The sequence below is a fragment of the Suillus fuscotomentosus genome (genome assembly GCF_016647785.1).
Source record: "Suillus fuscotomentosus strain FC203 chromosome Unknown F5891scaffold_11, whole genome shotgun sequence".
Taxonomy (NCBI): Eukaryota; Fungi; Basidiomycota; class Agaricomycetes; order Boletales; family Suillaceae; genus Suillus; species Suillus fuscotomentosus.
The window spans coordinates 621085-647823 of record NW_024539523.1 but is presented as its reverse complement, the minus strand read 5'-3'; the positions used below and the strand labels follow the sequence as shown (position 1 = coordinate 647823).

The 26739-nt window shown below is 47.9% G+C and overlaps 13 protein-coding genes and 1 non-coding gene across 14 annotated transcripts; 8 read left to right on the top strand and 6 right to left on the bottom strand.

Annotated features, from left to right (window-relative positions):
- Positions 1-66: 66 nt before the first annotated feature.
- F5891DRAFT_1104834 (uncharacterized protein) lies at positions 67-2862 on the bottom strand (the record flags this gene model as incomplete). Its single annotated transcript, XM_041363637.1, has 11 exons — positions 2657-2862; positions 2396-2605; positions 2267-2336; positions 1749-2200; positions 1384-1693; positions 1124-1333; positions 1019-1062; positions 892-963; positions 596-844; positions 227-567; positions 67-175 (listed from the first exon to the last, which is right to left on the bottom strand). Coding segments are annotated over exons 1-11 (2199 nt in total), but the record flags the coding sequence as incomplete, so codon positions are not given.
- Positions 2863-2912: 50 nt separating this feature from the next.
- F5891DRAFT_62121 (uncharacterized protein) lies at positions 2913-3628 on the top strand. Its single transcript, XM_041372494.1, has 5 exons — positions 2913-2952; positions 3014-3024; positions 3075-3107; positions 3163-3273; positions 3327-3628. Exons 1-5 carry the CDS (start codon positions 2940-2942, stop codon positions 3378-3380), a joined length of 222 nt encoding a protein of 73 aa, XP_041229548.1. The 5' UTR covers positions 2913-2939; the 3' UTR covers positions 3381-3628.
- F5891DRAFT_62163 (COQ7-domain-containing protein) lies at positions 3390-4378 on the bottom strand. Its single transcript, XM_041372497.1, has 3 exons — positions 3994-4378; positions 3739-3938; positions 3390-3682 (listed from the first exon to the last, which is right to left on the bottom strand). Exons 1-3 carry the CDS (start codon positions 4258-4260, stop codon positions 3475-3477), a joined length of 675 nt encoding a protein of 224 aa, XP_041229547.1. The 5' UTR covers positions 4261-4378; the 3' UTR covers positions 3390-3474.
- On the top strand, positions 4363-5643 carry F5891DRAFT_1016068 (uncharacterized protein). Its single transcript, XM_041360921.1, has 10 exons — positions 4363-4458; positions 4511-4569; positions 4620-4683; positions 4739-4791; positions 4844-4891; positions 4947-5053; positions 5106-5155; positions 5205-5294; positions 5342-5381; positions 5433-5643. The coding sequence occupies exons 1-10, from the start codon at positions 4448-4450 to the stop codon at positions 5439-5441; spliced, it is 531 nt and encodes a 176-aa protein (XP_041229546.1). The 5' UTR covers positions 4363-4447; the 3' UTR covers positions 5442-5643.
- F5891DRAFT_t49 lies at positions 5609-5705 on the bottom strand. The gene has a single exon. It is a non-coding gene; the product is annotated as a tRNA-Leu (tRNA).
- A 317-nt stretch (positions 5706-6022) lies between these two features.
- F5891DRAFT_1016066 (Extradiol aromatic ring-opening dioxygenase) lies at positions 6023-7411 on the top strand. The gene is made up of 5 exons (XM_041360920.1): positions 6023-6377; positions 6432-6562; positions 6618-6841; positions 6916-7054; positions 7112-7411. The coding sequence occupies exons 1-5, from the start codon at positions 6107-6109 to the stop codon at positions 7286-7288; spliced, it is 942 nt and encodes a 313-aa protein (XP_041229545.1). The 5' UTR covers positions 6023-6106; the 3' UTR covers positions 7289-7411.
- A 200-nt stretch (positions 7412-7611) lies between these two features.
- On the top strand, positions 7612-8746 carry F5891DRAFT_61999 (uncharacterized protein). Its single transcript, XM_041372489.1, has one exon. It carries the CDS (start codon positions 7714-7716, stop codon positions 8425-8427), a length of 714 nt encoding a protein of 237 aa, XP_041229544.1. The 5' UTR covers positions 7612-7713; the 3' UTR covers positions 8428-8746.
- On the bottom strand, positions 8387-10746 carry F5891DRAFT_1016057 (WD40 repeat-like protein). Its single transcript, XM_041360919.1, has 3 exons — positions 10380-10746; positions 8774-10324; positions 8387-8718 (listed from the first exon to the last, which is right to left on the bottom strand). Exons 1-3 carry the CDS (start codon positions 10623-10625, stop codon positions 8566-8568), a joined length of 1950 nt encoding a protein of 649 aa, XP_041229543.1. The 5' UTR covers positions 10626-10746; the 3' UTR covers positions 8387-8565.
- On the bottom strand, positions 10747-12954 carry F5891DRAFT_1016054 (kinase-like domain-containing protein). The gene is made up of 7 exons (XM_041360918.1): positions 12658-12954; positions 12291-12490; positions 12084-12167; positions 11681-12029; positions 11435-11628; positions 11197-11383; positions 10747-11145 (listed from the first exon to the last, which is right to left on the bottom strand). Exons 1-7 carry the CDS (start codon positions 12695-12697, stop codon positions 11012-11014), a joined length of 1188 nt encoding a protein of 395 aa, XP_041229542.1. The 5' UTR covers positions 12698-12954; the 3' UTR covers positions 10747-11011.
- Positions 12955-15444: 2490 nt separating this feature from the next.
- On the top strand, positions 15445-16846 carry F5891DRAFT_61829 (uncharacterized protein). The gene is made up of 4 exons (XM_041372474.1): positions 15445-15574; positions 15626-15717; positions 15767-16083; positions 16139-16846. Exons 1-4 carry the CDS (start codon positions 15563-15565, stop codon positions 16624-16626), a joined length of 909 nt encoding a protein of 302 aa, XP_041229541.1. The 5' UTR covers positions 15445-15562; the 3' UTR covers positions 16627-16846.
- A 704-nt stretch (positions 16847-17550) lies between these two features.
- On the bottom strand, positions 17551-19223 carry F5891DRAFT_1016040 (beta-lactamase-like protein). Its single transcript, XM_041360917.1, has 6 exons — positions 19099-19223; positions 19004-19036; positions 18841-18954; positions 18692-18786; positions 18371-18644; positions 17551-18320 (listed from the first exon to the last, which is right to left on the bottom strand). The coding sequence occupies exons 1-6, from the start codon at positions 19178-19180 to the stop codon at positions 18007-18009; spliced, it is 912 nt and encodes a 303-aa protein (XP_041229540.1). The 5' UTR covers positions 19181-19223; the 3' UTR covers positions 17551-18006.
- F5891DRAFT_1016036 (uncharacterized protein) lies at positions 19204-21098 on the top strand. The gene has a single exon (XM_041360916.1). It carries the CDS (start codon positions 19376-19378, stop codon positions 20786-20788), a length of 1413 nt encoding a protein of 470 aa, XP_041229539.1. The 5' UTR covers positions 19204-19375; the 3' UTR covers positions 20789-21098.
- F5891DRAFT_1016033 (uncharacterized protein) lies at positions 21086-23300 on the top strand. Its single transcript, XM_041360915.1, has 10 exons — positions 21086-21181; positions 21230-21338; positions 21392-21441; positions 21489-21624; positions 21679-22120; positions 22171-22303; positions 22356-22554; positions 22604-22864; positions 22924-23015; positions 23072-23300. The coding sequence occupies exons 1-10, from the start codon at positions 21152-21154 to the stop codon at positions 23135-23137; spliced, it is 1518 nt and encodes a 505-aa protein (XP_041229538.1). The 5' UTR covers positions 21086-21151; the 3' UTR covers positions 23138-23300.
- Positions 23301-24310: 1010 nt separating this feature from the next.
- On the top strand, positions 24311-26473 carry F5891DRAFT_1208817 (cytochrome P450; the record flags this gene model as incomplete). The annotated part of the gene is made up of 13 exons (XM_041369120.1): positions 24311-24456; positions 24517-24613; positions 24666-24799; positions 24859-24984; positions 25038-25287; positions 25340-25465; positions 25519-25621; positions 25678-25764; positions 25822-25856; positions 25913-25959; positions 26009-26131; positions 26185-26214; positions 26269-26473. The coding sequence occupies 13 exons, from the start codon at positions 24311-24313 to the stop codon at positions 26462-26464; spliced, it is 1500 nt and encodes a 499-aa protein (XP_041229537.1). The 3' UTR covers positions 26465-26473.
- Positions 26474-26739: the final 266 nt, after the last annotated feature.

Sequence of the window (26739 nt, the reverse complement as noted above, 5' to 3'; positions counted from 1 at the left end):
GGTATTCAGATGAGTACCAAGGCACCATGTTGTATATTTATTTTGGCCGAAAATGACTACACTCACCGCATCCTGTGCCATGTGCACATAACCAGCATAACCATCGGTATACTTCCCTAACTCCCTGCCTTTGCTGGCGCCCAAGCCTACTCCTTGTGCATAAATATTTGTTTGACTGGGGTTACACGTTTCAGTAGGGCCTGGCCATGAAATAAGTAATACATACATTGGATCCACCCTGCCTTCGCCATCGGTGCCCAGCCCAGAACCTTCCTTCCAACCCATTATTTTCAGGAGTTTGTTGCCGACATTTGCTTCATCCTGTCCAGGATTGACCACTGGTGGGGGTGAAGGGGGCGGGGGCGGGCCTTCAACTTGTCGTCTCTTCTTACCGATTGTACTGACAATGTTGTCGGGTAAAGGTACGTCAGGCTGGTTATGCATAATACGTCGTTCTGATGCTCGATCACGATATTTGGGTTGCTCGGGAGCCTTGTCAGCAGTCTGACGTGCAGTTACAGCTTTTTCCCGTGCGACGTCTCTCAGATTAGCGTCCTTGAAATTCTTCTATACGACAGAAAAGATGGATTGCAACGAAAGAAATCGTTAGCTCACTCTGACAATATTGCATTAACAAGAGGCGCGCCTTGTGGAGACTGGACTCCTTATTGTGACGCTTCAATTGATCAAGGCTCTTGAACTGCCGGGCGCAAAGTAAGCATGTCATAGCAGTGGTATCAGAGAACTCGAATTCGGTTTCAACAGGTTCCGGAGAAGGTGCTCTGGATGGTGCTGTTGAGACTACAGTCGACGTCACAACAGCCGGGGGATTGGCCTGTGGAACCTAAATGATCAGCTGCTTGTTCTTCCTATCACAGCATATCTGCAAACCGGTGCATGGGCATTCGGGCCATCCTTGAGTTCTTCTTGAACCTGATTCCATTTCTGGATATTGCTGACGGTCTGATACGAAGACCGAAAATCAATTTTCTGGAAAATCATGCGGGAGCGAACGAACCTTCTTGCTTGTGATGAGCGGAGCGACCATCTTCGACGCTGTCACTGCCACAAGACAAATGTCAATTCTCATACTCAGATAATTGCAGACAACATGTGAAAGAACCTTTGTTATCTTCTGTTGAGATTGCCGCTTCGGCGTCATCTTCGTCATCAGCGAAATCATCAGCAGAAAACCCCAGTGACAGCTGTCCCGGAGCCTTTGCAGTCGATACATTGAGCTTATTTCCAAGGGCGCCTCTGTTGAAATTGAGTGTGACAGGTTTATCAGAGATAGGCAATACTGAAGGCGCAGGAGGTTTGTGCAAAGCATCATCTAGTTCCCACTTAATTAGTGAGAGAAAGAGGAGTATTTCGTTGGCGCACCTTTCTTCTTCTTTTCCTTCTTCTCTTTGACAGGTCCAGTTGAGGGTTGGACCTGGGGTTGCGCAGGCTCTTCCACTTTGAATTCTAAGACAGCAACCATGGCAGAGTCATCCCAATACTTTACAAATGCGCCTTCAACTCCACCCAGGTTGATGGACGACGAAATTGCAGTTTCGTCGCGCAGCATATGATCAACTGGTTGAAATGAGTATTGATGAGCAAACGAAGCGGCAACAGGCTTGTCGGAGATTCGAAAGCCCGAAGGATGAATCTGAGGAGACATGCTAGTAGCCAACACTGAAGCTGCGGACTGTAGAAGAAACCAGGATCAGATACTAATGTTGTATCACGCTTCGTCACGTTACCTGATTGTCGACAAACTCAACAAATGCAAATCCGAAGCTGGCCAATGTGACCCTATCTTTGATGAGGATAATGCGTTTCATGCCTTTAGCTCCATTTTTCCCGGGGCCTGCTGAATTCATCATGGCCTGAGCAATCGCTTGCGGTCCCGACAGCGGATCTAGACCACGGAAAAGTAGCACTGGCCCTTGGGTATTGCCAATGTCACGCGTGCCGTCGTTCATGTTCTGGCGACCACGAGCTTTGTCAGGCAAAGCACTTTGCGAGTAGTCGATCTTGACCCGTCGACCATTGTGGGGAATGCCGGTCTCAAGGGCCTTATAGAATGTAGCTGTCGCTGAAGCGCCGTGCGAAGCGGGTGGAGGGACCTGAATAAACGGGAAAATAGGATCCACAAATGCACGGGCATGTTCAACACTCGCGAACTGGGCAAAGCCGAAGCCCTTTGAGATACCTTCAAAAATTCAACGGTCACAAACGTCAATGCACGGTATGAATATGAATACGAATGGGCAAGTGCCTGTTGATCTGTCTCTTATAATGGTGACCGTTTCAATGTTGCACCCATTGTTGGACAGGTATGCCTGCAGCTAAAGTATAGCATAGATTCAGCTCGGTACTCGAAGATATGTAAAGCGCGTCGACAAACATCCGCCTCAGAAAAGTCGGGATCCAGTCCTAGGAAGATGACGTGGGGACTGGGTTCGCTAGGAACTAGACGCTTTTTCCCTTGAAAGCCTTTCTGGTGCTTGTCGTCGTGAGACTGATCATGTGCAAAGTCCTGTGGTCTGCTCTGAGACTGTTGGTTGTAGGAGGCCTCATAGCTGTATTCTTGGTAGGCATTGCTCGTGTCGTATCCCTAATGAGCACAAATGAGAAAAGGCATAAGTTTAACAGAAGGACCACGCACGCCATTGTTGAATTTCCTACGCTTCCCATCCCCATAGTCATCGTCCCTTCCTCTACCTCCTCTGTCAGTAGCCCATGCCCCACTGTCGCCCCAGTTATCCTTTCCTTTATCCCAGTCACGGTTATAAGCCATGGAATAAAAAGAATTGACACAAATTCCCTTGAAAAACGATGAAAGTCAAGAAGCAAAAGATATTCACGAGGAACCACGCAGCACACAGAAACGCTGCCAATAAGCGCGGCCAAACAAGCCACAACAACACCACTCCCTCGATAGTACGACCATGGCAGTACCCAGTGAGCAGTTCATAATTTAACAATGCTTGAAGATATATTGACAACTTCTAAACGAATCAAGGTTTTTTGAAGGTTTGGACGTACTCCTGAACTCAAGACTCATTCTCTAATACGCCCTCTAGGTCGATCCCGCAATTGAAAGATGGAATCGTATGGTCAGTCGGGTTCAACCGCGTGCCTCTGTCTTTCTGAGGTTTCCTCTGTTTTTAGCGTGAAGATGCGTATAAGCATTTCAGATTTACTCCACGGACAACATGGGTCACGATGTGTGGGTTCGTACTCGTGCCTGGAGCGATCTATTACCTGGCAAGCAAAACCCACGTACACTGCTTCCTTTGCATTCATTGCATGATTCACTGATGTCGTTATTATAGTTGGAATGGAATTGGGCAGGCAAGAGAAAAGGGGAGGCATTGGCACAGGCGTGATTTTAACCATATCGTCTGTGTAGCGCATACTATGAGGTAGATATATCATATTTACCGTCAATTATGTCTCTATTTCTATCGAAGCCAGCATGGTTCAGAATCTCTTGCATAATTCTATGGCCACCTTGCAACCACCAGCGATAACTGCGCTAAGTAGTGCATGCGCAGGGGCTCGCTGAGAGTGATGCTCAACAGCAGTGTCTAAGTGCTCTAACTCGTCATCTCTAAATTCTTTGATAACGTCCCTCAGAAGTGGGATGCTTGGGTGGGATGATGGCAACAACTCAAAGTCTTTCAGTTGGCTGAATTTTATGGAGCGTAAGACTTGCGGATATGATAGCTAAAAACAGGGACAAACTCATCGTAGTGTTCTCCTATGACAGTCTCTACTGCCTCTGTGCAAGCCATGGCTGCTTCTTTGCCCATGAGGGCCGTCGCCGCTCCGAGTGCGTAGCCAGCAACTTTGGCGACGTCGGACAACAATGTTGGTCGTACCTCATGTTGTAGCTGTAATTTGTCCATCACTTCCAAATGTAATTTTTCTTGGTCCCACATTTCCTTCCGCCAGAATAAGTTGATTGGGCATGGTTGAATTGCTGTTTGAGATGCTCACTTGAATCAAGGGCCCAACTCGCGGGTCGCGGCCAAGGACAGCGAATTGTCCCCGATAAATCCAATTAGCCGCAATTTCACCAGCCTGATCCACGCGCAGTGCTCTATTCAGAATTTTCCGTTGCTTTGGGGAAATGTCGGGGGATGTAGAAACCCCAGGCTCCTGGTTCTTTGAGGGGTCCGTGTAAAAATCGGATGCTCTGCATGTGATGGTTCTTGTCGAGGGCCGCAGAGCATTCACAGCCAGGAAACGGCACCTCGCCAACATCTGTAGTTTCCACACAGCAGGCCAGCTGGTGACTTTGACGGCAGCACTTAAAGAAGTTGTTACTTTCCACGGTCCATGGATTGGCCAGAAAAGGGAACAACCGTATCACAATCGAACGCGTCTTTCAAGCTGACCATCGTTCACAAACTTATAAAGATTTTGATATTGTTATATCTGCGCGATCGAAATGGCATCGAAGTAAGTGTTTGTGTAACGGCTATATCTCAACATGCTGCATGACTTCATACAGGTTTACCCCTTCGCAAGCTGTTGATATGTCTAAAGAGAAGGACTGGTCGATGAACCTCGGTATTCTTATTCATGGCTCGTCGTGAAACGCGCCCAACTTGTTATCATAGGGATGCTTGATTGGGATAACACGAGCATCGTCTTCACCAAGCGCAGCCTGGTCGAGTTCCTCAAGTAAGTGGCCTGTCAAACATCTTCCTGATACCCGCGAGGCTCAGGATCCATCCAGATACACAGGGACTACTGTTGATACTGGCTTTAGCAATATTCAGAAGCTGCCTCGTGAATAATCGAGATTATCTCCCTTAATGAGAAGTGCTCATTTGATTCACAGGATATGCCAAATTTGGCAAGCTAACGAGCACCGAAGCGGAGTTGCCTGGTGATTTTGGCATTTGTGACCTGGTTTTGGTCTTTGACAGAGTTGGAATAAACAGAGACAGCTACGAGTCCCACAATTTCTTCGTCAGAAATCAACAGACTTCTTGCGGAAGAATTCACAGATGATGCATTGTCCACTGCCCCGCCGCCAGCCGCGACACAGGTGCAGTGATATTCAGATGCTCCCTTTGCCAAATTTAACGTAAAACATTCAGCCTGTTCAAAGTAGTTCTCCGGGCAGCCCGGATGACTTCAAGCCTACGAGGTATCATAGACCCAACAGTCTTGTGGTGCGAACTAATGCAGTCAACTAGACGCGTAAGAACGCAGCCGGGTGGTCATGACTCTATTGGCAATTTGTTCGGAAGCGAGCCACCCCAGGCTCAATTTATTCCCACTCGCAAGTACGTGTCGTTTGCTTCGCTGTCTTCTCCGCTTATCCCAGCTACAGGGTGCGACAGCGTCCAGGAGGAGAAGACAACATCGAAGGGGTGAGCATGCGGCACAATTCGGTTCGACTTGTGTCATTGATTTCCTAGTAGCTTTTCTGAGAGTGATTTTTTTGTGTGATGTCAAAACGAAATCGAGATGTACCAAAGCTGTTTTGTTGTCCAGCAACCTGTAGCCATCGTTATCATAGTGTTGGTTTTTTATCTTTATTGTGAAAGCACGCGCACTATCGCGTTATTCTGGGCAAGGATCAAAAAATATAAAATCATGGTAGCGGCGAGGTTCGAACTCGCGCGGACTTTCGCCCATTGGGATTCAGATCAGTTCTTAAATCCAACGCCTTAGACCAACTCGGCCACGCTACCAATCACCTGATGGCAATGTTTGACATTCTTGATCAGCGTAAGTTTTACCGGTCTGTGGCGGCTGGCCGAACAAGCTGACACTGTCGCAAAGAATACAAACTAGATTATATATGTAATTGTCTCGCTATTGATGCGGCCCAAACTACACCTGCAAATTCAATATGGACTAATCTTCCATATGCTTTCAAATTTCTGAAAAGCCGTTCAAGACGACTCCTCATGTCACACTTTTGCCAACCTGTCACATGCGCTACATAATGCGGCACGTGACATGTCTTTGACTGGCCGGACAGATAAGTATGATAATGGAGGAGCCCAGAAGGATAGCCACATCAAGGTCAATGCTGTTCAAGCTATAACGTTGGAGACGACACTATTACTTCTCTTTAACTAGCATTATAATGTCTTTTCCGAAAACACAAAGCGAATGGCGAACCGCGTTGGATGCACTTCCTTCTACCCCAGAGAAAATCCCAGCTTTCTTCTTTGGGCACGGGTCCCCGATGCTCATTTCCAGGCAGGTCACGAACTCACCCATGACAAGTACCATGGGCCCGGGGGGCGATCTTGCAAATTTTTTGCGTGATCTCGGACCAGCTTTGAGGGCCAAGTACAAACCGAAGGGCATTGTCGTATTCAGCGCTCACTGGGAAACGATAGGGGTACGTCATGGTAAGGATTACAGTGTACCCCCAAGAAACCCTTAGCTGACATTAGGTCTGACAGTGACGGATTACGGAGACAGGAATCCTTTACTCATGGACTACTTCGGGTTTGAGCCTTATTATTACCAACAAACATTCGATTCCAAAGGAAACCGCGCTTTGGCTGAGCGTATCATCCTGTTATATAAAGAGGTCTCTTAACAGAAAGTCATTCACTTTCTTCATACCGATTTTGATATGTCTGTAGGTAGGCAGAGAAGCCAAGCTCTCCGGCATTAACGAGAACCGCGGATGGGATGGCCGGACTTCTCCGCCACGTCAAGGCCCTGGATTCGACCATGGGGTTTTTGTTCCTTTCAAGCTTATGTTTGGGGACAAGGTAGATGACGTGCCTATCGTTCAAGTATCCATCGAAAGGTCCGGTGATCCAGAACAGAACTGGGCGGTCGGAAAGGCCTTATCAAAACTCAGGTTTGTATCTGGGTTTTCTTTATATTCAAATCTTCTAGTAAGAACCGACATTTCTGACGTTCTCTCATTCATAGGGAAGAGGGAATCCTCATCTTGGCAGGTGGTCTGACCGTCCACAATCTTCATGATCGAAAGCAATTTTCAGAGAAGTCAGCGTCACCCGACGTGACGATGTTTGATCAGGCAATAACAGTGGCTGCATCCAAGTCCCAGGTTCAATATACTACATACTCATCTCTTTTCAGAATTGCTCATTTTCATTCTTGACAGCTTGACGAACGGAAGCAGTCGCTGTTCGACCTCGTGAAGCACGATGGTTTCGCGCAGGCGCATCCCTCTGTTGAGCACTTTGTTCCGCTGTACGTTGCGGCAGGCGCAGGTGAGGAGGGGGGCGTTCAGGTCATTAGCGCCATTTACTCTGCTCCGACTATTGCATTCGGCATTTGATCATATGCAGAAGAATGTACTTTGTATAGAAGCTACATTACATCGCGAACAAGATGAGCATTAATATTCCAACTGGCATATGTAATGAAACACGACAATAAGAAATAAAACACAGAAGCCCAGGGAGCAATATGGCGACAAGAAAGGATAAAGTTCAAGTGCATCTTGCAAATCCGAGAGGTATCCTGGTACGTACGGCGAAAACCTTGATTATTTAACATTTCTCGTCAACGAGTCTCCTGCAATATTATTATGACGCACAGGCAACTCTTTGTGCTCCAGCCATTAGACTCTGGGTTGCACATCGTAGGATCGCTCAGGCACGTCATGATATTAATATCGAAGTTATATTTGCTCTTGTAATCGGCTATCAGATTACTCATTGATATCTGTTGTTTCTGGCATCGAGTTCGTGATCTCAAGCAATGGGCAGCACGTTCTGGCTTTCCGCTTTTGACTTCTGTCAACTTCACAAGTGCAAGCTGCCACGATCGAACTCCAACGCTGCTGGGTGGCACCCAAGGTCTATTTGCAAGAAGCCGATGACAGCACCGCAGATCACACGCTCATTCCGCTTGCCCATGGTACAGACGGTGACCTGTGTGCCGTCTGTAGGTCGTGGTTCAGCATCACAATGCATTGATTTATTGAATTGGCTTACTAACGGAACGGACCATCGTTTTTCAAAGATTTTGAATCGATTTCAAACATTAGCCTATTCCGCGGATCCACGATATCTTGCCGCGGAGCCATCAGTCAACAGCAGGGATGCGGAAGGTGGTTTGGTACCGGTCGGTGATTACTATGAAAGGCACTGCAGTGTTTCCACCTTGTCGCCCATTCTCCTTTTGATTCCAGAATGTCATTTCCGAAGATACAGAAATGACGGAGCTGTGTTAGGCTCGCTCGCTCCTGCTCCAGAGCATTCTTCTTTGAGCATGGCTACCCTATGCTCGTGGCTGAATAGGCCAAGAATACAGCTATGGGGTCGGACGGACACCTTGCGAAATTTTTGGACCTGCTCCAAGGTCGAAGTCCAAGCTGAAGGCCATTGTCACATTCAGCGCTTAGTACCCCTTGCGCTACTCGCACTATTGTGTTCGGTATTTGATCCTACATATAAGCTTGTTTTGTATTAGAAGCTAGACTATATTGCGAGATGGACATTCTAGTCCTACATAATGAACTCGGGAATAATGCGTCATACACAAGCAACTCGAAAGCAATGAGATCCAGGAGAATTACGACAACGAAATAGAAGAAAAGCATATATTTTGTCAAAGCCGGTTATCTCCAGCAAAAGACCATATTCTGATGTCTCCGTCATCGCTGCCAGAGATAATCTTGTCCTCACCAAGGCCCAAACATGTTACAGCGCCACGATGACCAACCAATGTAGCTGTACATCGGCCTTCCTCGCGGTTCCACACCTAAAAGCGGATATTTAAGTTTCAAGGCATATGATTATTCAAGAACAGGGCGGACCTTGATAGTACGGTCATGACTGCCGCTGATTAACCGCAGCTTATCGCTCGCTACCGCCCAGACACCTTCAATATGGCCGAATAGAGTCTGGGTGGCTTTCGCCGTATCAATGTCCCAAACCTTGATAGTGTTATCAAGGCTTCCAGAAATGAGCACCGGCCTCTTGGCACGTTTCCGACTGCTACCTGCCAGCACTTCCCTAGTGACACGATCAAGGCTCTGTATGTCCTCCATGCTCTCGCTATTGGCATCGTGTGTAATAACCGTGCAAACTTCGAAGGGGTTCGTTGGGTTTCCAACTTGGGCGATATGGGCCATATTACTGTCTGCAATGCGATGCTCTTGGCGACCGTTGCCTTCATCACAGCGCTCGTCCACTTCCAGTAGTTTCAGGCTTTGCACTTGTCCGACATGTCCCGTGAACTGGCGCACGCATGTCCGCCGTGCAAGGTCCCATAAGCGAATAGTCCCGTCATCTGAGGCTGAAAACAATAGCGTGCCTTGACATATCCTTGGCTCACTACCCGATCCGCAGCCCATCTCAACATCCGCTGGGTCTTCGGACTCCCATAGCCGTACGGAATTGACCCAGTCACGGTGCCCGCGGAGCGTGAACGCTTCGCCCGTGCGGAAGTTCCACACCTTTACAGTGGTATCCACACTCCCGCTAGCAAGCACGTTGGAATCGAAGTTCAGACAAACGACACCCTCTGTATGCCCCTCGAGCGTACGTATGCACTCCCCACTTCGCCAATTCCACACTCGAATGGTGTGGTCCATGCTTCCTGTGATCAATTTCGCTTCATCGAACTGTAAAGCCCGCACAGCACGCGTATGTCCACGGAGGCAGCGTACCTCGAGGCCGGTCTCGATGTTCCACACACGCACAGTACGGTCGTACGAGCCTGTGATGAGGATTGGGAAAGAAGGATGCTGCAAGGTCTCATCGAACTGGAGACACATGATACCATCTGTGTGCCCACGTAGCGTCCGAACGGAACATCGCCCTCGACGCCAATTACGCTCGACTGATAAGCGCTCTGAATATACATCTTTCCAAGGCCGTGTGAATGGTAAGGCGTCAGGTATTTCGGAAACGAACAAGTCAGGGGTATGATAAGGTGGGAATGAAGGGGGAGACGACGATGGAGACGCGGAGTTCGTACGGACAGCACGCTTTCGTTCGAGAATAGGTAGCCCCCATCCACACTTGAGGCATTTTTGCCCAATGTGCTGTTCACATATTCCGCGCCATAGGACGTCGTCATCGGCTAGGCTTTTCCACTGCTTGCTCACCTGAGCAGCGCGACAAAGAGAGGTAGCGTCGAGATACGCAAGGACCCTGAGTGATACCTCTCGGGGAAGGACGGTGAATGGGTCAATGCGGATTAGCTGACCAAGCTGCTCCGTTAGCAAGGAGAGCTGAGAAAAACAGCACATAGTAAGAATGCCCTGGAGAATGAGTTCTCGCCTGGGATGTGATGACGAAGAGAAACCGGACCAGATAGCATTTACAGCTTCTCGCTCTTGTACGGGGAGAGCATCAAGAGCCTGTAGAGCTTAAATCAGCAGCTGAACTAACTCACGATCAGCTAATCAGACACACCTGCTGTAGCTTTAAATTGGTACCCTCGTCTGCCATTCTCTGATGGCGAACACATAGTTTTCTCTGAGCGGTTGGAGTAGTATACATCTCAATGTCTGAGATTGTTGGGAGCGGAGATGAGCCGGAAGAAGAAGGCTCAAAAATTGGGAAAGGTGAGGGAGATCGATTGTGGTCTAGATCAGGAGTTAGGCCCGAAGCGAGACGTGGAGCAGGCAAGGTATCGCATTCAGTTGTTGAGGTCTCCATAGGTGAAAAAATGAAAGACTGAGGGATTAAATAATAATCTCATGCTACTGTTAATCGTGTCGAATGGAGTCAAGACTTGCCCCACTCGCGAACATCTCACGCAACATCACGCAACTCTAGCGTTGTCACACCATAATGGTTCGTGTCACGCAATTTCAGCCAACATAAGCTCGGAGCAGCAACAAAACATCTGCTCAACGACAGGCATAATAGTACTAGACATCATGTGTACAGTGGTACAGTGGTACTGAACAGACCGTGGAAAATCAATTCAACAAAAATATGACGTGAACACGATACAGAATCAATACAACACAGACAGGATACACGCACTCATCGATCAATATTATAGGATACCCACAAATCAGATACTACCCTCCTTCCTCTCAATCAAGCGTGATCTTAAGCTGATCCAGAGGTATTGGTACAAAAGTATCCAAGTCGATCGACCGTGAGCGTAGCTCAGCCTCGCAGTGTGGCGGAACCAGAAGTCGGTTCAAGTCTGGTCGCACCGACAACTCTGTCATCAACTGGTCAGCAGCCGTTGACATTCCAAAACTACTGACAATACCTTCCCGTGTGAAGTCGAATAAACGTGGAAATTCTTTCCCGTTCGGCATCCTTGCCCCCTCCACTCGTAGTTCGTCAAAGAATGAGTGCACCATAGCCTCTACTGCGCTTAGACGTGCCCCTGGCGTATATTCCAGTAGCTTCGCAACCAAATCAATCGCCTCGGGCGCAGTGCGTGGTCGGAATACCTGTCGTACGTAAGTACACGAGGTAACAACGCCACAAAACGGCGGTGATACCTTGGAGAACGGATGGGGCTTGATCTGAGGGAACTTGTGCTCCATGTAATTTGGATTCATCGTCTTAATTTGTTCTCGCGATGGCGTCCCGAGAACCTTGATGATCTCCACCAACTGGTCGATACCACTCTCCCCAGGGAACAGAGGTTGGCCTAGCATTAGCTCTGCCATCACACAACCCGTCGACCATATGTCTAGAACAGCGTTACTCTCCCCCACACAGTACGGAATAATATTGTTACCCACCAATGTTTGTTGTGTAGTTGGTAGCACCGAAAATAAGTTCAGGTGCTCTGTAGTACCTCGAGCAAATGTAACTAACATTTGGCTCTCCAGCGACGAGGATTTTTGCTGAGCCGAAATCGCACAAATTCAGAACGCCCGTGGCAGGGTTCAACAGGAGATTCTGAGGTTTAATATCGCGATGACAGATGCCCACTGAGTGTATGTAGGCAAGTGACCGGAGAAGCTGATACATGTACAGCTTGATTTGAAGCATCGGCATAGGCTGCTTCAACTTTGTGTAATGACGGCTGGCGCGGTAAACAGTGTCTGGAACGTATTCAAGAACAAGATTGAGGTAAACTTCATCCTTCTAAAAGTAAAGCTGAAATCAGCGCCAAGATGAGGAAAGGGAGATCTTTCAAACCTTTTCTCCATTGGAATAGAAAAAAGCTTTGAGGTCGACGACGTTTGGATGTGACACAAGTCTCATGATTTGTAGTTCACGATTCTATTCGCGCGATATCGATGATATCACGCCGACAAAAACCGTTCCATCAGCATCATCTTGGAGAGCAATCCACATCACGACCAGCGCAGAAGCGCAATGTGACAAACAAAAAGAATTACGTACCTTGAATCGCTTGTCCTGAAGGACTTTCTTGATGGCTATATCCTCTCTATCCTTCGACTCTCCTACAAGTTTTGCCTGGTATACAACTCCAAAAGAGCCATTTCCAATGACTTTGCAATTTGTGTAGGCAATCTCCCTCTGTTCTGATGTTTTACCGTCTGTTGCGATGACCTTGACAACCTTATGGGGATCATCGATGGCTATTTGAGTAGAAATGTCGTTAGATGAAGATGACATGGACATGAAGGAGATAGAAGGAGGAAGTGAATGAGACGGGAAATGACGGGGGAGGAATGACAATTACAAAAGAGACATAGCGACCAAATTTGGATGTAGAAAAGTGTGGAGGTTGATTGAGAGCACGTACGAGATATCTTAACACCGTTTATTGGAACGTTGGAAGCCATCTGTGAAAAAGAATTGCTCCTTGCAGGAAATCGCACGTGTTCTTTGAAATCGGAAGGAACAAGTGGCACGACTGGTAGCGAGCGCCTACTTGATGTTGATGATGCGGCAGTACTGAAGCAATTAGAGCAAACTCGCGGCTAAAAAAACAGCAAAAGAGTAAGGGGGCTAGAAGTTAGTGCTGGAGATGTTAACGAAGGCTTGTTGGGAGTTGAAACGATATATCGTTGATGGGAAGAAGAGAAGGTGAACGACCAGGAGAAAGGGTGACTTGAGATCCTGTGACCCCAATCATCCTCAGCGACTGCCAAGCAGACGCAAACATCCACTTAGTCTTCAACGGCAAAATTCCTGGATTCAAGTTGTACAATAATGTCGCTCGACATTGTCAACAAGTCATCAGTATTATATGCAATATCCTCTCTATAACTCAATTACAGCCTCATGTTCGTATTCCAGACTGAGTGGTTACAACGGCTCCCAGGACCCTGCCCGACAGCCCGAATCTCAACCTTAGCCTCATCACAAGGCGCTACTGAGAACTGCATTCACTTCGGAAGCAGTGTTTGATGCCATCAATGTCACCAGCGAATCCATGAATTCCACAGCATGATAACATTCGTGGCACCCTTTTCAGGGTACGTCAACCTGAGATTTTCATGTCAACATCCTCCGTTATGTTTGGACTCATCATCGGACTCGCATTCCGAGGCATACCAATCGGGCAGTTTAGGGGTCACTACATTCGTGCTGTCCATGCGTAATGGGTCTGTGCGTCGACCAATGTTTCAGACCCCGTTATCGCAGCAGTGGCTCCTGACACATGACCGGAGACTGTATGTCACAAGCCCCGCTCACGGGTTCCACTTATTACATAGTCAAATCAAGGGTTTGTTTCCCGATAAGTAAGTTGGTTTGGACTTGTTCTTGATGAACCTGGCCGTACGTAACATCCACACAGCCCGTCTCATTCAAATACCGCGAATTTCCGCAGATATTTGATCATCAACACAAAATGTGAAACACAAAGAAACGCCTAAAGTTCGCGGATCAGTGTTAACTGCCACTATCATTTTCTTGTCCTGTCATTAATCGAGGTATCGTTTTGTTGGTTCAATAATGTTAAGTTCCATGGCTTCGATTTGTCAGGGCTCCGTGTCTCTCGGATGACCCTTGGTTGACCTGCCTCAGGATTATGGTATGTACAAGCCATTTTAGTGGACGCTAAAGTGGCTCATTGCACCTGTCGATCATACAGCGATTCCTTGCAAAGATCGCGTTGCTCAAAGGTAATAAGTCTCAGATTCAGAAAATGAAGTCCTTTATTCAAGGATGGAAGCTCAAAGGCTCCACCTTTGATGCGATTTCAGACACATCAGTTTGCCCATTTTCGTGATGAATATCCTCCTTGAGAAGGGAGATCAGTTGTCCACAAATGGTGTTTGTTTGGTCAATCCCCTGAGCACTGCTTGATAGAAATTTATTCCGATCTGTCACCCAGATAAGTTTTCACTGTTTCGTTGCAGCACGAAGCCCACTCTGAGACTTGCCTCTCACTAGGGCTCCCCCTTAAGTCCTTAAGAGATACAACAGCACCCTGGCAAGCCACTCCACTGACTCATCCACAGACCGGCCATTTCAGATATGTCCTCGATAAAAGATGAGTAGATTCACAAGCTGTGCATTGTGATTAATGGCTGGGAGTGGCAGGGGGTAGATCCCACCCATTCACGTGGACAAGTTGAGGCCTGCTGAACTTTTGAACGACGGAACTTCAAGTCAAGTGTGCCTCCGTGGCAAGGTTGCCCTCCGTTCTACGTTCCATGCATCACCATGATGCAAAGTCAGGGTATGTTTCTCCGTGGCAATTCAACATTCAGATTCATCGAACAACCCTGATACGCAGCCACTACTACAGTTGGCATTCAAAAACGCCTGGTTTTTCTCGGTCACTTCAACCTCCGAGAGGGTCGCGGATCGTTGAAGCACTTATCATAAATAGCCTAATTCCTATCGTTATGGTGGGAAAGCCACATCGCTATGAACCGAGGGGCACTGTTTGCGATCAATTTTCAACATTTGTCCCTGCACAATCAGCTATGATACATCATGTAAGTAAGCATGTTGGAAGATTGTCACAATAAAATAAACTACACACTCCCACTCCCCATACTTACCAACTTTTTATTGGGTTTCAATACAGGTAGGTCCACGATCGAAGTTGTCGGTAAAAGTGAGGACTAGCGGTGGGCTACGTTTGGCGTACTGAAGACGTTCAAACACATCTGTCGAACTCCAGTAAGTGGGAAAGTACGGCCAATCTTTGACTTCATTCGTTTAAGATAAACACAGCAGGGTAACGTCCTTGAACAATTTTCCCCTGTGAATGTACAGCAAGGTGGGTAAATGAATGAAACGCGGCTCAAAGTAGTCAGATAATAGCTGCGGGACCACGAGAGCGATACCTCCTTTTAAACCGATCGTTTTATCAACCCATATCTTGGCCGGTGCAACCAGTGTATGCGTGCATCCCTCGTGCGCGGTGCGGGGAGGTGAATTGTGATCCCACATCCATGTGGGCGTTTATTGACTGCTTTAGGGCAAGACGATCGTTGTGCCGAGATGAGCATTGTCCGCTGCTCCAGTCGCACCGTCTTCCTACCGACCTTTATGAACCTGGGCCGTTAGACACGGGGAGTTTTACCTACGTGAAAAGTCAAGATGTTCCAAATCATGGGTGCTTAATATTCCAGTTGGCAAACACGCCCTCCACCGCGTTTTTAGATTTTAGGAAATTGTAGGCGCCTTTCTGTCTTTAAAAACGCGAGTGATTGGAGACAGCGAAGACTCATATCACCTCTATAGCCATGAAAGTCCCTGTAAGCTCTTTCCGCGAGGTTGCTGCGTCTTAGACTTACTGCCCTCTTCAGAACGTTCACGCGCCTCGTAACGAGGATGATGTTGAATTACAATCCATGGCCCCCGTCGCTCTAGATGACAACAGCCAACTTGCTTTTGAAAGGTTTGTCCCCGAATCGATGGTCATCTCATTCAACTCATACTGTTTCTAGCAGTTTTGACGATTTGTCCTGGCGTTTGCCTGACTATGAACAGAATGACCCCTTGATTAACGGGCCGCAGACATATATGTCGCAGCCTGCATGCGCACTGCCTGGCGAGTACGCTGATGCGGGCTTTCCTATGATCAGCGACTTTTATCAGAACTTCATGCGTGACGGGGAGCATCATAGACCCTCCTCGCTGTTGTCATTCGGTAGCGAATGGTTCCAGCACAAACACTCCATTCCAGAGCTTAATTTTCCCTTCCAAGACGCAGAAGGCAATCAACACGTCCATGGCTCACTTTCGCTGGCGAATCATGGGCAAGGTCAGGTGCTCTAATTCAGAGCAGTGTATTGAATCTAATGATAGCTATGATGCAGATGTCGTGACCATTTTTGAAGATCCTCAAGTCTCGAGTGCAGATGACTCCCACCATTCAGCCATTGTCGGTGGTGATGTGAGCGATAGCGGACCGACGCCACCCACCACATCATCCGGTGACCCGATTATCCTTCGGTGTCAACACCATGTGCAAGGTCAACCTTGTGGAGTGTTCATCAAAGGAGGATTCTCCAGCGTCTTGAAGCACTTCGCCTACATGCACGTTCGCCCTCGCATTTCCGCGAACGCAAGATCTGCCAACCGTCCCGAGGAGTTTTGGATCTGTCGCTGGGGCGGCAAGTGTGACAGCCGCATTCGCAAGGAGGGCTTTAAGAGGCATGTCCTTGGTCACCTCGTCCGGTGGAAATGTTCCGCTTGCTCGTCGACATATTCTCGAGATGATAGCGCCCGAAAACACGCCAAGGATTGTGGAGATGGTAGGATCGTCATGCTGCCGCGGTTGGATGGTCGTCCGCGACGGCTGTAAGAAGGGGGAAGAAAACTGACACACAGCTCCCTTAGTGCACTTATATGAAGGGGAATTCTGGGAATTCCCTCGGTTGAAGGTTCCCATATATTTATAGCTCGAACCCATCAAGTCTTTGTGTATATACGCAGATGGCTTGCAGTACTTACTATACTTACTCGACGAACGCAGTTGTTCGCTTCCTAATTCCTATTTCCATCTGTATCGAGTCCTTTAGAAGCCCACAAATCCTTTCAAAAGCAGCTGGCTACGGTGACATGCGACCTCAAAGTACTTGGCAGCAAAGTGCAGTGATGGACCTACCGCAATTAATTCTAATCGGTTATCGATTTGCATCTATAGACTAGATGCCGCACTAGTGTGTCATACGAGTGCTGCGATTGGAAGGAAGTAATAAGCGCCCTATAGGAATAAGCCTAGCAGGCTATATTACATTCAGGAGTCGAGGGTAAAATTATGTGCATAGAAGGAAATCACCTACGATTACGGCTCAAATCCATGCGCACACCATGATGCTCTATGCACGCCTTGTGACTGTCAGATCTCAGCCTGAGAGCCGAACGCACATGTTATGATGATTGCTTCTGGCAAGATGCCATTAATCCGACTTTCTAATGGCCGGAAGTCATAAATCAGAAGGAGAAGCTGTCAGACGTACCGTAGAAAAATTAGTAACAGTGACACAGGATACTTCCACGTCTGATAATGAAGCCCGTAACACTTCCCCTTGAAAAACGTAACAACCAACTCATAATTAAGATTATGGCTACTTTATGACGTGGCCCTTCAAAATACTAACTCGCGTGTGTAAGGCGTGAAGTGCGAAGCCTATTCCCCAAACCTGCGTTTTTTGCCTCTGCCGAGACCACTATTACTGTCACCTCTTCCGAAGCCACCTCTATCCCCACCACCTCCACCTCTGATCCGTCCCCTCCACTGCGGACCTCTCCATCTTCCACGGCTCATTCCTCTGGGCATCCCTCCTCCTCCTCTTCCTCTTCCTCTCCCACGCCCGCTTCCTCTCGCCATCTCACCCACCTCACCCACTCCTTCTAGTGATACTACCCCATCCTCCAAATCCATTGCTACATCCGAAAATTCTTCCTCATTCAGATCAGCAGCAATAGATACACGCATGAAGTCATATGCGACAACGGCTTCACCACCTCCCCACGCTTCGCTCGCTTGTCGTTCAATTTCGGCGATGACGGCGAAACGGGAGTCGTGAGGATTTTTGAGTTGTTTGGGAGCTGGAAATCTGATATAAGTGAGAAAATGAGCAGCAAGGCAGACAGTGGGCGTGAAGATGACGTTTGAAAAGAATGATGCCACAGTGTAGAAGCAAGTTAAAGGAGATCAATCTCAGAGTATGTAATGTACTCACCGGCTACCAATGTGATTCAGAACGACTTGCTGAGCTCCAATTTTTTTCGCAAATGTGCCCGCCATTACCGGAGTGGAGTGACCCCTTGCCGCAACCTTGCTATCCACTTCGTCTTTGGTTCGTCGTGCTGATGGGTCAATTTGGCGAGAGATGTACGCATCCGTCGCTTCATGAATGAGGAGTGATACGGGCATAGTTGCAGAAGGCTGTATAAGCGGGATAATCGGTGATGCGTCATATGTATCACCCAGAATGACAAGTTTGCGATGCGGAGGATTAGGCTCATGCAAGACATAACCTATGCAAGGGTCTGTGGGAATTCATTCAGCACTAGCGCATAAGAAAAGTTTAAATTCCCACCTCGATGTAATATCGGCCCTGCATCAACTACAACTTCACCGTAATAACCCGTACCACTTGTGACACCTTTCCAGAACCCATTGTCATCACAAAGGAAATTCTGACCAGGGCATTCGCTCGGATGAAGCATGGCAGGATCGCATGAGGTGGGCGTGTCGGATGATGTTAGCAGTTCATGGACTACGTAGCGCTCTCCTGTGTGGGTGAGGGTCATGGTAAAGATTGAGCGAACAAATGTACGGAGGCCGGCAGGACCGTAAAGTTCGATTTGTGGCTTTTAAGGAGTTAGTCATGGATATCATACACAGCTTTATAACACACAGGACCGTCTGAGGGTGGGAGGTCGCCAGAGGAAGCTATCAGTGGCGGGTGGAGGACATGTCTAAGGAAAGTGATTATTCCCATTACATGGTCGGCTAAAAGGGCACCGGAGTAAAGATAAGAATTCCATAAAATCTGGTGGAACAAACCATGCATATGAGTGACAAATAACTTGGCCACTTTGAACGCTTTAAGGACTGGGTCTCCTTGACCGCGATGCTGCATCTGAAATTGTCGTACTGTTCCTTCTGCACAGTCGATCACTTATGACGGCTAGTCAATTTAATCAAGCGCTAAAGAAATAAAGCGCACTCCATAGCGAACCGTCGCCGATGACGTCTGCGACTAAGTATTGGTGGTCTCTGTAATAAGATCGACATGAAGTGGCTCAAAATGAAATGTCATACCAAGACTAGAGCAGTTGCGAGAAATTGAAGGGCCACCACCGCTGGAGGTGCCCAGGAAAGATATATTCATGTTCCGTGCCATGACTAGTATATTCACGTAAAAGGCAAGTGAAGTTGAATGTTGAACAGAGAAAGTTGTTGTGGCTGACTTTGGGCTGACTCTTGTTTGCAATCGAACCGCCAGTGCTATCGCAAAGCTATTGCGCTTATTGCGCTCAAATATTTACTATCGTTTTGCTATAACTCACAACTGTCGTTCATTCAAGCCACTGTCATTATGTTCACGGACCCTTCTGCTCGCGTGCCCCACGTCTTCGTTATACCCCCCGAGGAAGAGCACTCGCAAAATCCTCCTTGGTGCTGTTTTGACGCAGACCTGCCTCCAGAAAATAGCAGATCCGTAGAGTTGTCCTCTGCTAACCAGCCTGACATCTTATCCGATGTACCCTTCTTGCTGCACGAGTCAGAATCTACTTCTTCCTTCCACCACGAGCAGCCTAGTGCAAGCCCAGTGATTGTCACACAGTCCAGGAGCTCTACATCTAGCAGTAGGAGCGAGAAGCATCAGAACCCACAGCATATCGTTATCTCTGCCATGCACAATAATGACCTCATCCGCATCGTCCAGCATGATGTGCGAGAGGATTCGGATGTGATTGAGGTCGTCAAGGTCAAACGTCCAAAGGACAATAAACCCAATCACACGGATCACGTCCCACCGTCCCCGTCTAATCAAGAGCCACAATTAAAGCGCTCAAAGACTTTCCGTGCTCGTGCGTCCCGTGCCTTCCAATCCATGAAGAATGTCTCTCTCCCCCGTGGCAAGCAAAACAACTCCAAACCGCATGTCAAGGACCTTTGGACATCCACTGAGAGCATGCCAGGCATCTTCAGAGGCGTTTTGCATTCCAAAGAAGACGTACCACCAACGGCGAGTCGCAAGCTTTCGAGCTTCTTCCAAAGACAGCCGTTTTCCTCGGAGGGAATCCTCTCGAGCTCGACGACTACGTCATTGCCTTATCTCAAGGGCTCTGACACCACACCTTCCATTGCTGAGATCCGGCCCTCGTATGAGTTCATCGAGCGGCCCCTCACTCCCTGTGCACCTACATACGACCATAGTCTTCGTCGTCCAGTATCTTCAGCAGACTTTCAGCGAGCTCCTTCACCCGAGTCCAAGTTCAGCAAGGATTTGAAGCGACATGTCTCATCACAGGATCTTCAACGTCCAGAGAAAGACTTGCGTCCTATATCTTCGGATGATTTCCAGCACGACGAGCGCCCGACGTCACCCAACCCCCCCTCTACCCAAGCATCGCGCAAACGTTTTTCCGTCAATGAGCTGCACCGCCTTTTCTCCTTCTCTCCAGAACCTCCTTCCTCTTTCATGGTTCCTTCCACATCCACATCCGCGTCAACCTCGAGTACACACTCTTATCCCGATGTCCCATATGCCGCGGTGCATTTTGTTGATGATGATTACGGAAGGGAGATCGAGGGCAAGTATGGTCGCAATCTCGACCTGCTTGATGGTGACGATGACGAATTGCCTTTGCCCTCACGGCCAAGGGATATTAGTTTCGAGTTGCGGCTTGACAGTTTGCACTTTGACTCGCTTTCGTTCAATGCTGAGGACTTTGATGTGAGCATGAACTTGGAAGCCTCAGGGCTAGGTATTTCACGGCGGTGATCTCCGCTTTTCATATGTTATGAATGTGACAATTGCTGCGGTTTTTTGCAGAGCACATACATATGATTATGCTGGGCCTGGCGGGGTTCAAGTCGTTGCTTCATTTCAAGACCTGTACGATACCGATTCATATTTACAACTTAACCAACTTTTTATGCCGACCTCGAACATTCTCGTATATTGCACGCTTCCAAGTTCTTGGACTGGCGACTTCATATCAAAATCACTCATTACTACATAATCAGTCTCTTGCTTATACATAGGATGTGACAGTGATGTGACACCGTGACAATAATACGATTACACGATATTCCGACCGAGAGAATTTGTTTGCAAAGGACTTGTCCGGCTTCCACCACATCAATGCTCCAGCTTCAGAGAGCAACGCAAAAGGTATGAAACTTTGCCTTACAACTCTCTGCACTACTTACTGTCATGTAGAACGTTGCACGGAGGTTGCGTAAGGCAACCGTCCAGCTTGGCGCGTGGAACTCTCACCGGGGGCTTGCTACGCCTTCAGGTCCTTATGACGCCGTCATTATCGGTGGAGGTAAGCTGCAGCAAGTCAGAATCAACTGAAATTGATGAGTACAAAATTTGCAGGTCCTGGTGGATATGTTGCAGCAATTAAGGCTGCTCAGCTCGGGTTGAAGGTATAGTTCGGCTGACGGAACGTGGATAAGCACTGACGATTTCCCAGACAGCATGTATAGAGAAGCGTGGCAGCCTTGGAGGCACTTGTCTCAACGTCGGTTGCATACCTTCAAAAGCCATGTTGAACAACTCTCATATCTATCATCAAACGAAACATGACCTCCAAAAGCGTGGCATTGATGGTGTGCACAGTCTCGCGCGCGCGTTTCTTGACTGATTGCTCACGGTGAAATTAGTTGCTGGCGTTTCCCTCAACTTGCCCCAGATGCTGCAGGCCAAGGAGCAATCCGTCGTTGGCCTCACCAAGGGTATTGAGATGCTCTTTAAGCAGAACAAAGTCGACTACATCAAGGGTAGTGCATCGTTTGTATCTGCAACGCGTATCGCGGTTCAACTCAATGATGGCGGCTCAACCGAGGTCGAGGCGAAGAACGTAATCATTGCTACTGGCTCCGAGGTCGCGCCCTTCCCAGGCGGTGCTATTGAGATTGACGAGAAGCAAATCGTCAGCTCAACTGGTGCCCTTGAATTGCAAAAGGTACCTGAGAAGATGGTCGTCATCGGTGGTGGTATCATTGGCCTCGAAATGGGTAGCGTATGGAGTCGCTTGGGCGCAGAGGTGACCGTCGTCGAGTTCTTGGGCGCAATTGGAGGTGCCGGTATTGATGAGGAGGTTGCGTGAGTTCTCCTGAAATCAGAATGCGATTTTCAAACTGACAATTCCAAAGCAAGCAATTCCAGAAAATTCTCACCAAACAGGGTATCAAGTTCAAACTCAACACTAAGGTCCTTTCTGCAGACAAGCAGGGTGGGAATGTCATCATTCAGACTGAGTCTGCCAAAGGCGACAAGCAGGAGACGGTGGGTGGTGGTTTATGGGCTAGTCTAATTGTTACCAAATGGTTTATTACAGCTCGAAGCAGATGTTGTCCTTGTGGCTGTTGGCCGTCGTCCGTATACTGAGGGCCTTAACATCGAAGCTGTCGGTATCGAGAAAGACAACAAGGGCCGCATTGTCATCGACGACCAGTTCAACACATCAGTGGAGAACATCAAGTGCATTGGTGATGTGACTTTCGGACCTATGCTTGCTCACAAAGCTGAGGAAGAAGGTGAGCCCCATCGGTGCTGTATCATGGCTCAGAACTGATGACAAGGCAGGCATTGCTGCTGTCGAGTACATCAACGCAGGGCACGGTCATGTCAACTACAACGGCATCCCTTCTGTTGTCTACACTCACCCTGAAGTAGCATGGGTAGGAAAGACGGAGCAGGAGCTTAAAGCCGCTGGTGTGAAATACAATATCGGCAAATTCCCCTTTGCTGCAAACTCACGTGCGAAGACCAACCAAGACAGCGAGGGCTTTGTGAAGTTCATTAGCGAGAAGGAGACGGACCGCATTCTAGGTGTCCACATCATCGGTAAGGCTGGTAGATGGAGGCTTTATCGTACTATACTGATCACGATGTTTCTTTTCCAGGTCCTAATGCCGGTGAGATGGTCTCAGAAGCTGTTCTGGCAATGGAATACGGTGCAAGCTCCGAGGATATTGCACGGACAACGCATGCTCACGTACGCACTTTGCCATGTCTTTTAAATAAGTGATACTAATGTACATTCTTCGACAGCCTACCCTGAGCGAAGCATTCAAGGAAGCAGCAATGGCTGCCTACGGGAAAGCGATTCACTTCTAGATTACGATATGTTTACCCTTGTCGTGGTTTGATGATATGTGTTGCACACCACCTACTAGTAATGGCATTAGAACGGATTCCATATTTACATAATACATTCCAGATATGTCAACTAGGTTTTGCAAATTCAACGGCGGCATTGCGGCCCAACCTTTAAGCTTGATTACATAAACTGATTCCGCAATACTTGACTCTACACAAGCTCAGTTCAACAAATTCGTGCACTATCGATGACATAAGCACTCTTCTGTAAGATTGGCGGTCAACTTTAAGTAATTTCAATTTATATGTAAGTGTAGTCTGAGCAGTGCGGCATGCCGCATCACGCTCGCCTCATCTTATCCTTTCCTCCCGCGTTAATTTATCACAAACTAACATTGCGATGGCATGTGCAGATATGAACAGGAAGTGCTTTGAAGCCTGATTGTAAGACGGGGAACCATACTGCAGTGGCGGTCAATATTTGTGTGAGCAACGATTCATTCAACAGGTACCACTACAACTACTAAATGCTCATCACATTGACAGTTGTATGAACGAACAAATTTCGAGGAGGGACTCGGAAGTCTGTATGCGCCTCGCGGATACGGAGTTTACACAGGTGCTGTCAGGAGGAACGACTGTATCCCATCGTCTATAAAGGCCTGCCTAGGGAAGACTACATGATCGGGCGTAATAATGGTGCAAACTGAGGGTTCGTGCAACGACTGCGCACAACTCTCTGGCCCCTGTCAAATAGACCCAACATTTAATCCATTGTGCGGTAAATAATCATACCTGCATCTACTTGCAAGGATACCGCTTTTACCAATCTTTGCTTCGATTATACACCAACTTTGTGGAAGTCCGGAGCTCACACATTTCAATTGCAGTACTCTCGCGTAAAGCCCCAAAAGAGTCAAGGTTCCGTGTCGTTCTATTGCTGGCTGTTACTGCTAAACGAACTTCCAGCCTGTTACCAGTGAACCAATAATCACACGCCAGCACCCACACAACTGCAGCACCTCCTAGCACCGACGCGTCCGACTAAAGGTATAACTTACCTCCGGCATCGTGCGGTAGCCACGATTGGTGAAGGGTATTAAATGCGCTTTCGATAAGGTCTGTCCTATTCATCTTCCACTCTTCTAATCAACCATGCTACTACTGTCTGACCTGCCCATTCCTGACAACATGCAGCTCGTCCTCGGTGTTGCAGCTTGTGTTTTGGGAGTAGCAGTGATTGCTCGGGCTTATCGTCCTAGATCAAAGAGTGGCCTTCCTCTCCCACCTTCTCCTCCCAATTGGAGACTTATGGGACACTTCCTTCCCCCTCGCAAGTAAGGAATCTCATCCATGATTGTTTTTTTGAATTCTAATCATGTTCTATCGGTGGTCAGTTCATTTCTTACTGTAGCGGAATGGATTAATGAGTACGGTCCTGTAATTACCATTCGCGCAGGAACTGAGAAAGTTGTCATTATCGGCCGCCACAAAGTTAGTCCTTTCACACCCAGCTGTCATATCCAGGTTCAAAGTCCTGCTGTAGGCAGCTGTGGAAATTATGGAGAAGCAGGGCAGAGTGCTTGCTGATCGTCCTCCCATGAATGCTGGACAAATGATTACCGGCGGATTGGCCATTGGTTTTACAGGCGTTGGGGACAAGTTCCGTCGGATGCGTAGGTTCGTACTCTGCGTACTGTGACAAAAAAGCCGCTATCTGACATTGCAAGGTGATCCAGAGCGATTCATACGCATCTCCAGCCTAAAGCAGCTGAGGCATATCAGCCTATGCAGATGTCATTTGCGAAGAACACGGTCCTTAATGTTCTTGATGATCCATCCGACTTCCAGAACCACGTGATAAGGTAAGCACTTTCCTAGGTCTAGGATATATTATTGACTTACGAGTATTTTAAAGTTATGCTATGACGACGATTCTGACAGTGGCATATGGGAAGGATACACCTACATCTGCAACTGACCCCGAAGTCAGGGCGATTCGTCAGTACATGTCAGTATTTCGGACAGTCCTAAGCCCTGGCGCTTACTGGGTGGACACGATCCCCTGGCTCAAATACCTTCCTTGGTACGGCAGAAATCTAAAAAGGGAGTTTGAGAGCAGCCGGAAAATCTTTGTTAGTCAGATGAACCGCTTAAAACAACAATCAGTACGCGTCTCTGATCTATCAGTCTTCACATGTTATCTCAGTTGTCTCACAGCAGAGTAATGTGGACGCAGGTCCTTCGTTCGGGAGATATGTGCTAGAAAATGAACGTCTCATTGGCTTGTCCGAGTCGGAGGCGCATTTTCTTCCTGGCACCTTTTTTGCAGCTGGAGGTGATTCGGTGGGGCCTGGTTTATCCGAATCTGACGTTATGTGGCTGATATCGAGTGTCAGTCTACTGCAGCAATATGCACTGTGCTGATGGCAGCTGCATGTTTTCCCGAGGAGCAAGCTAAAGTCCAGGCTGAGCTTGATGAGGTTGTGGGAAGGCACCGAGGTAGGTCCGTAGTATTTTCTTGCAGTCCTGTTGATTCAATGATTTCCCCACAAAAGCACCGACCTTCGCTGATCAACAATCCCTTCCTCTCCTGGATGCCTTCATCTCTGAGGCATTAAGATGGAGAACGCTGAGTCCCAATGGTGAGTATCTTCATTGTCGGTCCCGCAGCTGAAGTTCATACATCATTCACACTGCAGGGTTTCCTCACCGAACAACTCAAGATGTGATTTGGGTAAATACTCTTCGATAATTTGTCGTGGGAAGGATAATCTGATATTCAGTGGGCAGGAAAATTATTGCATTCCCGCCGGAACTACGGTACTCGGTAGCAATTGGTAAATATCGTCCTTCAAATTGCGAAGGTCTTGACAATTACCTTGTCAGGGCTATCTCGCGAGATCCGGAAGTTTACCCTGATCCTGACGTGTTCAAGCCTCAGCGTTGGATGAATGACCAAGGCGGCTTAAGAGACGATCTCACATTTTTTGTTTATGGGTATGGCCGGCGGTAAGTAGTGCCGTCTTTCGGGTTATATTCTCTTTGATTGTCATTCATTCCAGCATATGCCCCGCTTTACACCTTGCAAACAGGTAAATATATTCTTTCATGCACATAATTCTCGCTGCTCATACCGACCGGTGCAGATCAGTGTGGATCAACTCAGCCCTTCTGTTTTGGGCTTTCCAGCTCACTCTAGATCCTACGAAGCCGCTGGATGACGTGGGCTTCATTCATGTGGCGATGCCACATGTCTCTTGCCCTATTGTGTTCACACCAAGGGTTCCAGACGCGGAGCTCAGGCGCATCATGCGTATTTATCCTGAGGTTGACACGGAATGAGACGCATTTGCGCCTGTGTCATCGCCACTGAGGAAATGAAGAAGAATCGGAATGAATCACCAATATCCCCGTCTCGCAGTATGTATGATATTTCAATTTTTCAGTACGGTCCAAAGTTTATGTTGTGTAATGTATGTTGTTAGATATCGTCCATTGTGGAGTTTTTCTTCTTTTCGGAGATCGCGTGCAGGTCTATTACATTCCTACACATGTGTAGAGAAGGAATCATAATTTTTAAAGGCCCAGATTACCTCGAGGTGGACCACTAATGTTTT

Bases quoted from the DNA above. Each gene is read 5' to 3' on its own strand.
- F5891DRAFT_62121 (XM_041372494.1), top strand. The intron at 3,108-3,162 runs GTCAGTCGGGTT...CTCTGTTTTTAG, and splicing joins TTGAAAGATGGAATCGTATG to CGTGAAGATGCGTATAAGCA. The intron at 3,274-3,326 runs GTACACTGCTTC...TCGTTATTATAG, and splicing joins ACCTGGCAAGCAAAACCCAC to TTGGAATGGAATTGGGCAGG.
- F5891DRAFT_1016054 (XM_041360918.1), bottom strand. From the start codon at position 12,697: ATGGCTTCCAACGTTCCAATAAACGGTGTTAAGATATCTC. The intron at 12,491-12,657 runs GTACGTGCTCTC...CTACTCAAATAG, and splicing joins AAACGGTGTTAAGATATCTC to CCATCGATGATCCCCATAAG. The intron at 12,030-12,083 runs GTTTGAAAGATC...CTTTACTTTTAG, and splicing joins TCTATTCCAATGGAGAAAAG to AAGGATGAAGTTTACCTCAA.
- F5891DRAFT_1016033 (XM_041360915.1), top strand. From the start codon at position 21,152: ATGCTCCAGCTTCAGAGAGCAACGCAAAAG. The intron at 21,339-21,391 runs GTAAGCTGCAGC...CAAAATTTGCAG, and splicing joins CGCCGTCATTATCGGTGGAG to GTCCTGGTGGATATGTTGCA. The intron at 22,555-22,603 runs GTGAGCCCCATC...ATGACAAGGCAG, and splicing joins TCACAAAGCTGAGGAAGAAG to GCATTGCTGCTGTCGAGTAC.
- F5891DRAFT_62163 (XM_041372497.1), bottom strand. From the start codon at position 4,260: ATGTTGGCGAGGTGCCGTTTCCTGGCTGTGAATGCTCTGCGGCCCTCG. The intron at 3,939-3,993 runs GTGAGCATCTCA...TTCTGGCGGAAG, and splicing joins GAGTTGGGCCCTTGATTCAA to GAAATGTGGGACCAAGAAAA. The intron at 3,683-3,738 runs GTTTGTCCCTGT...CATAAAATTCAG, and splicing joins ATAGGAGAACACTACGATGA to CCAACTGAAAGACTTTGAGT.
- F5891DRAFT_1016057 (XM_041360919.1), bottom strand. From the start codon at position 10,625: ATGGAGACCTCAACAACTGAATGCGATACCTTGCCTGCTCCACGTCTC. The intron at 10,325-10,379 runs GTGTGTCTGATT...TAAGCTCTACAG, and splicing joins CCAATTTAAAGCTACAGCAG to GCTCTTGATGCTCTCCCCGT. The intron at 8,719-8,773 runs GTCCGCCCTGTT...ATCCGCTTTTAG, and splicing joins GTCATGACCGTACTATCAAG to GTGTGGAACCGCGAGGAAGG.
- F5891DRAFT_61999 (XM_041372489.1), top strand. From the start codon at position 7,714: ATGGGCAGCACGTTCTGGCTTTCCGCTTTTGACTTCTGTCAACTTCAC.
- F5891DRAFT_1016036 (XM_041360916.1), top strand. From the start codon at position 19,376: ATGTTCACGGACCCTTCTGCTCGCGTGCCCCACGTCTTCGTTATACCC.
- F5891DRAFT_61829 (XM_041372474.1), top strand. The intron at 15,718-15,766 runs GTTTGTCCCCGA...TACTGTTTCTAG, and splicing joins AGCCAACTTGCTTTTGAAAG to CAGTTTTGACGATTTGTCCT. The intron at 16,084-16,138 runs GTCAGGTGCTCT...GCTATGATGCAG, and splicing joins GCTGGCGAATCATGGGCAAG to ATGTCGTGACCATTTTTGAA.
- F5891DRAFT_1016040 (XM_041360917.1), bottom strand. From the start codon at position 19,180: ATGGCACGGAACATGAATATATCTTTCCTGGGCACCTCCAGCGGTGGT. The intron at 19,037-19,098 runs GTATGACATTTC...ACCAATACTTAG, and splicing joins TCGCAACTGCTCTAGTCTTG to TCGCAGACGTCATCGGCGAC. The intron at 18,645-18,691 runs GTGTGTTATAAA...ACTCCTTAAAAG, and splicing joins TCCCACCCTCAGACGGTCCT to CCACAAATCGAACTTTACGG.
- F5891DRAFT_1016068 (XM_041360921.1), top strand. The intron at 4,570-4,619 runs GTATTCTTATTC...TTGTTATCATAG, and splicing joins GGACTGGTCGATGAACCTCG to GGATGCTTGATTGGGATAAC. The intron at 4,892-4,946 runs GTGATTTTGGCA...TGGAATAAACAG, and splicing joins CACCGAAGCGGAGTTGCCTG to AGACAGCTACGAGTCCCACA.
- F5891DRAFT_1016066 (XM_041360920.1), top strand. From the start codon at position 6,107: ATGTCTTTTCCGAAAACACAAAGCGAATGGCGAACCGCGTTGGATGCA. The intron at 6,842-6,915 runs GTTTGTATCTGG...TCTCATTCATAG, and splicing joins AAGGCCTTATCAAAACTCAG to GGAAGAGGGAATCCTCATCT. The intron at 7,055-7,111 runs GTTCAATATACT...CATTCTTGACAG, and splicing joins TGGCTGCATCCAAGTCCCAG to CTTGACGAACGGAAGCAGTC.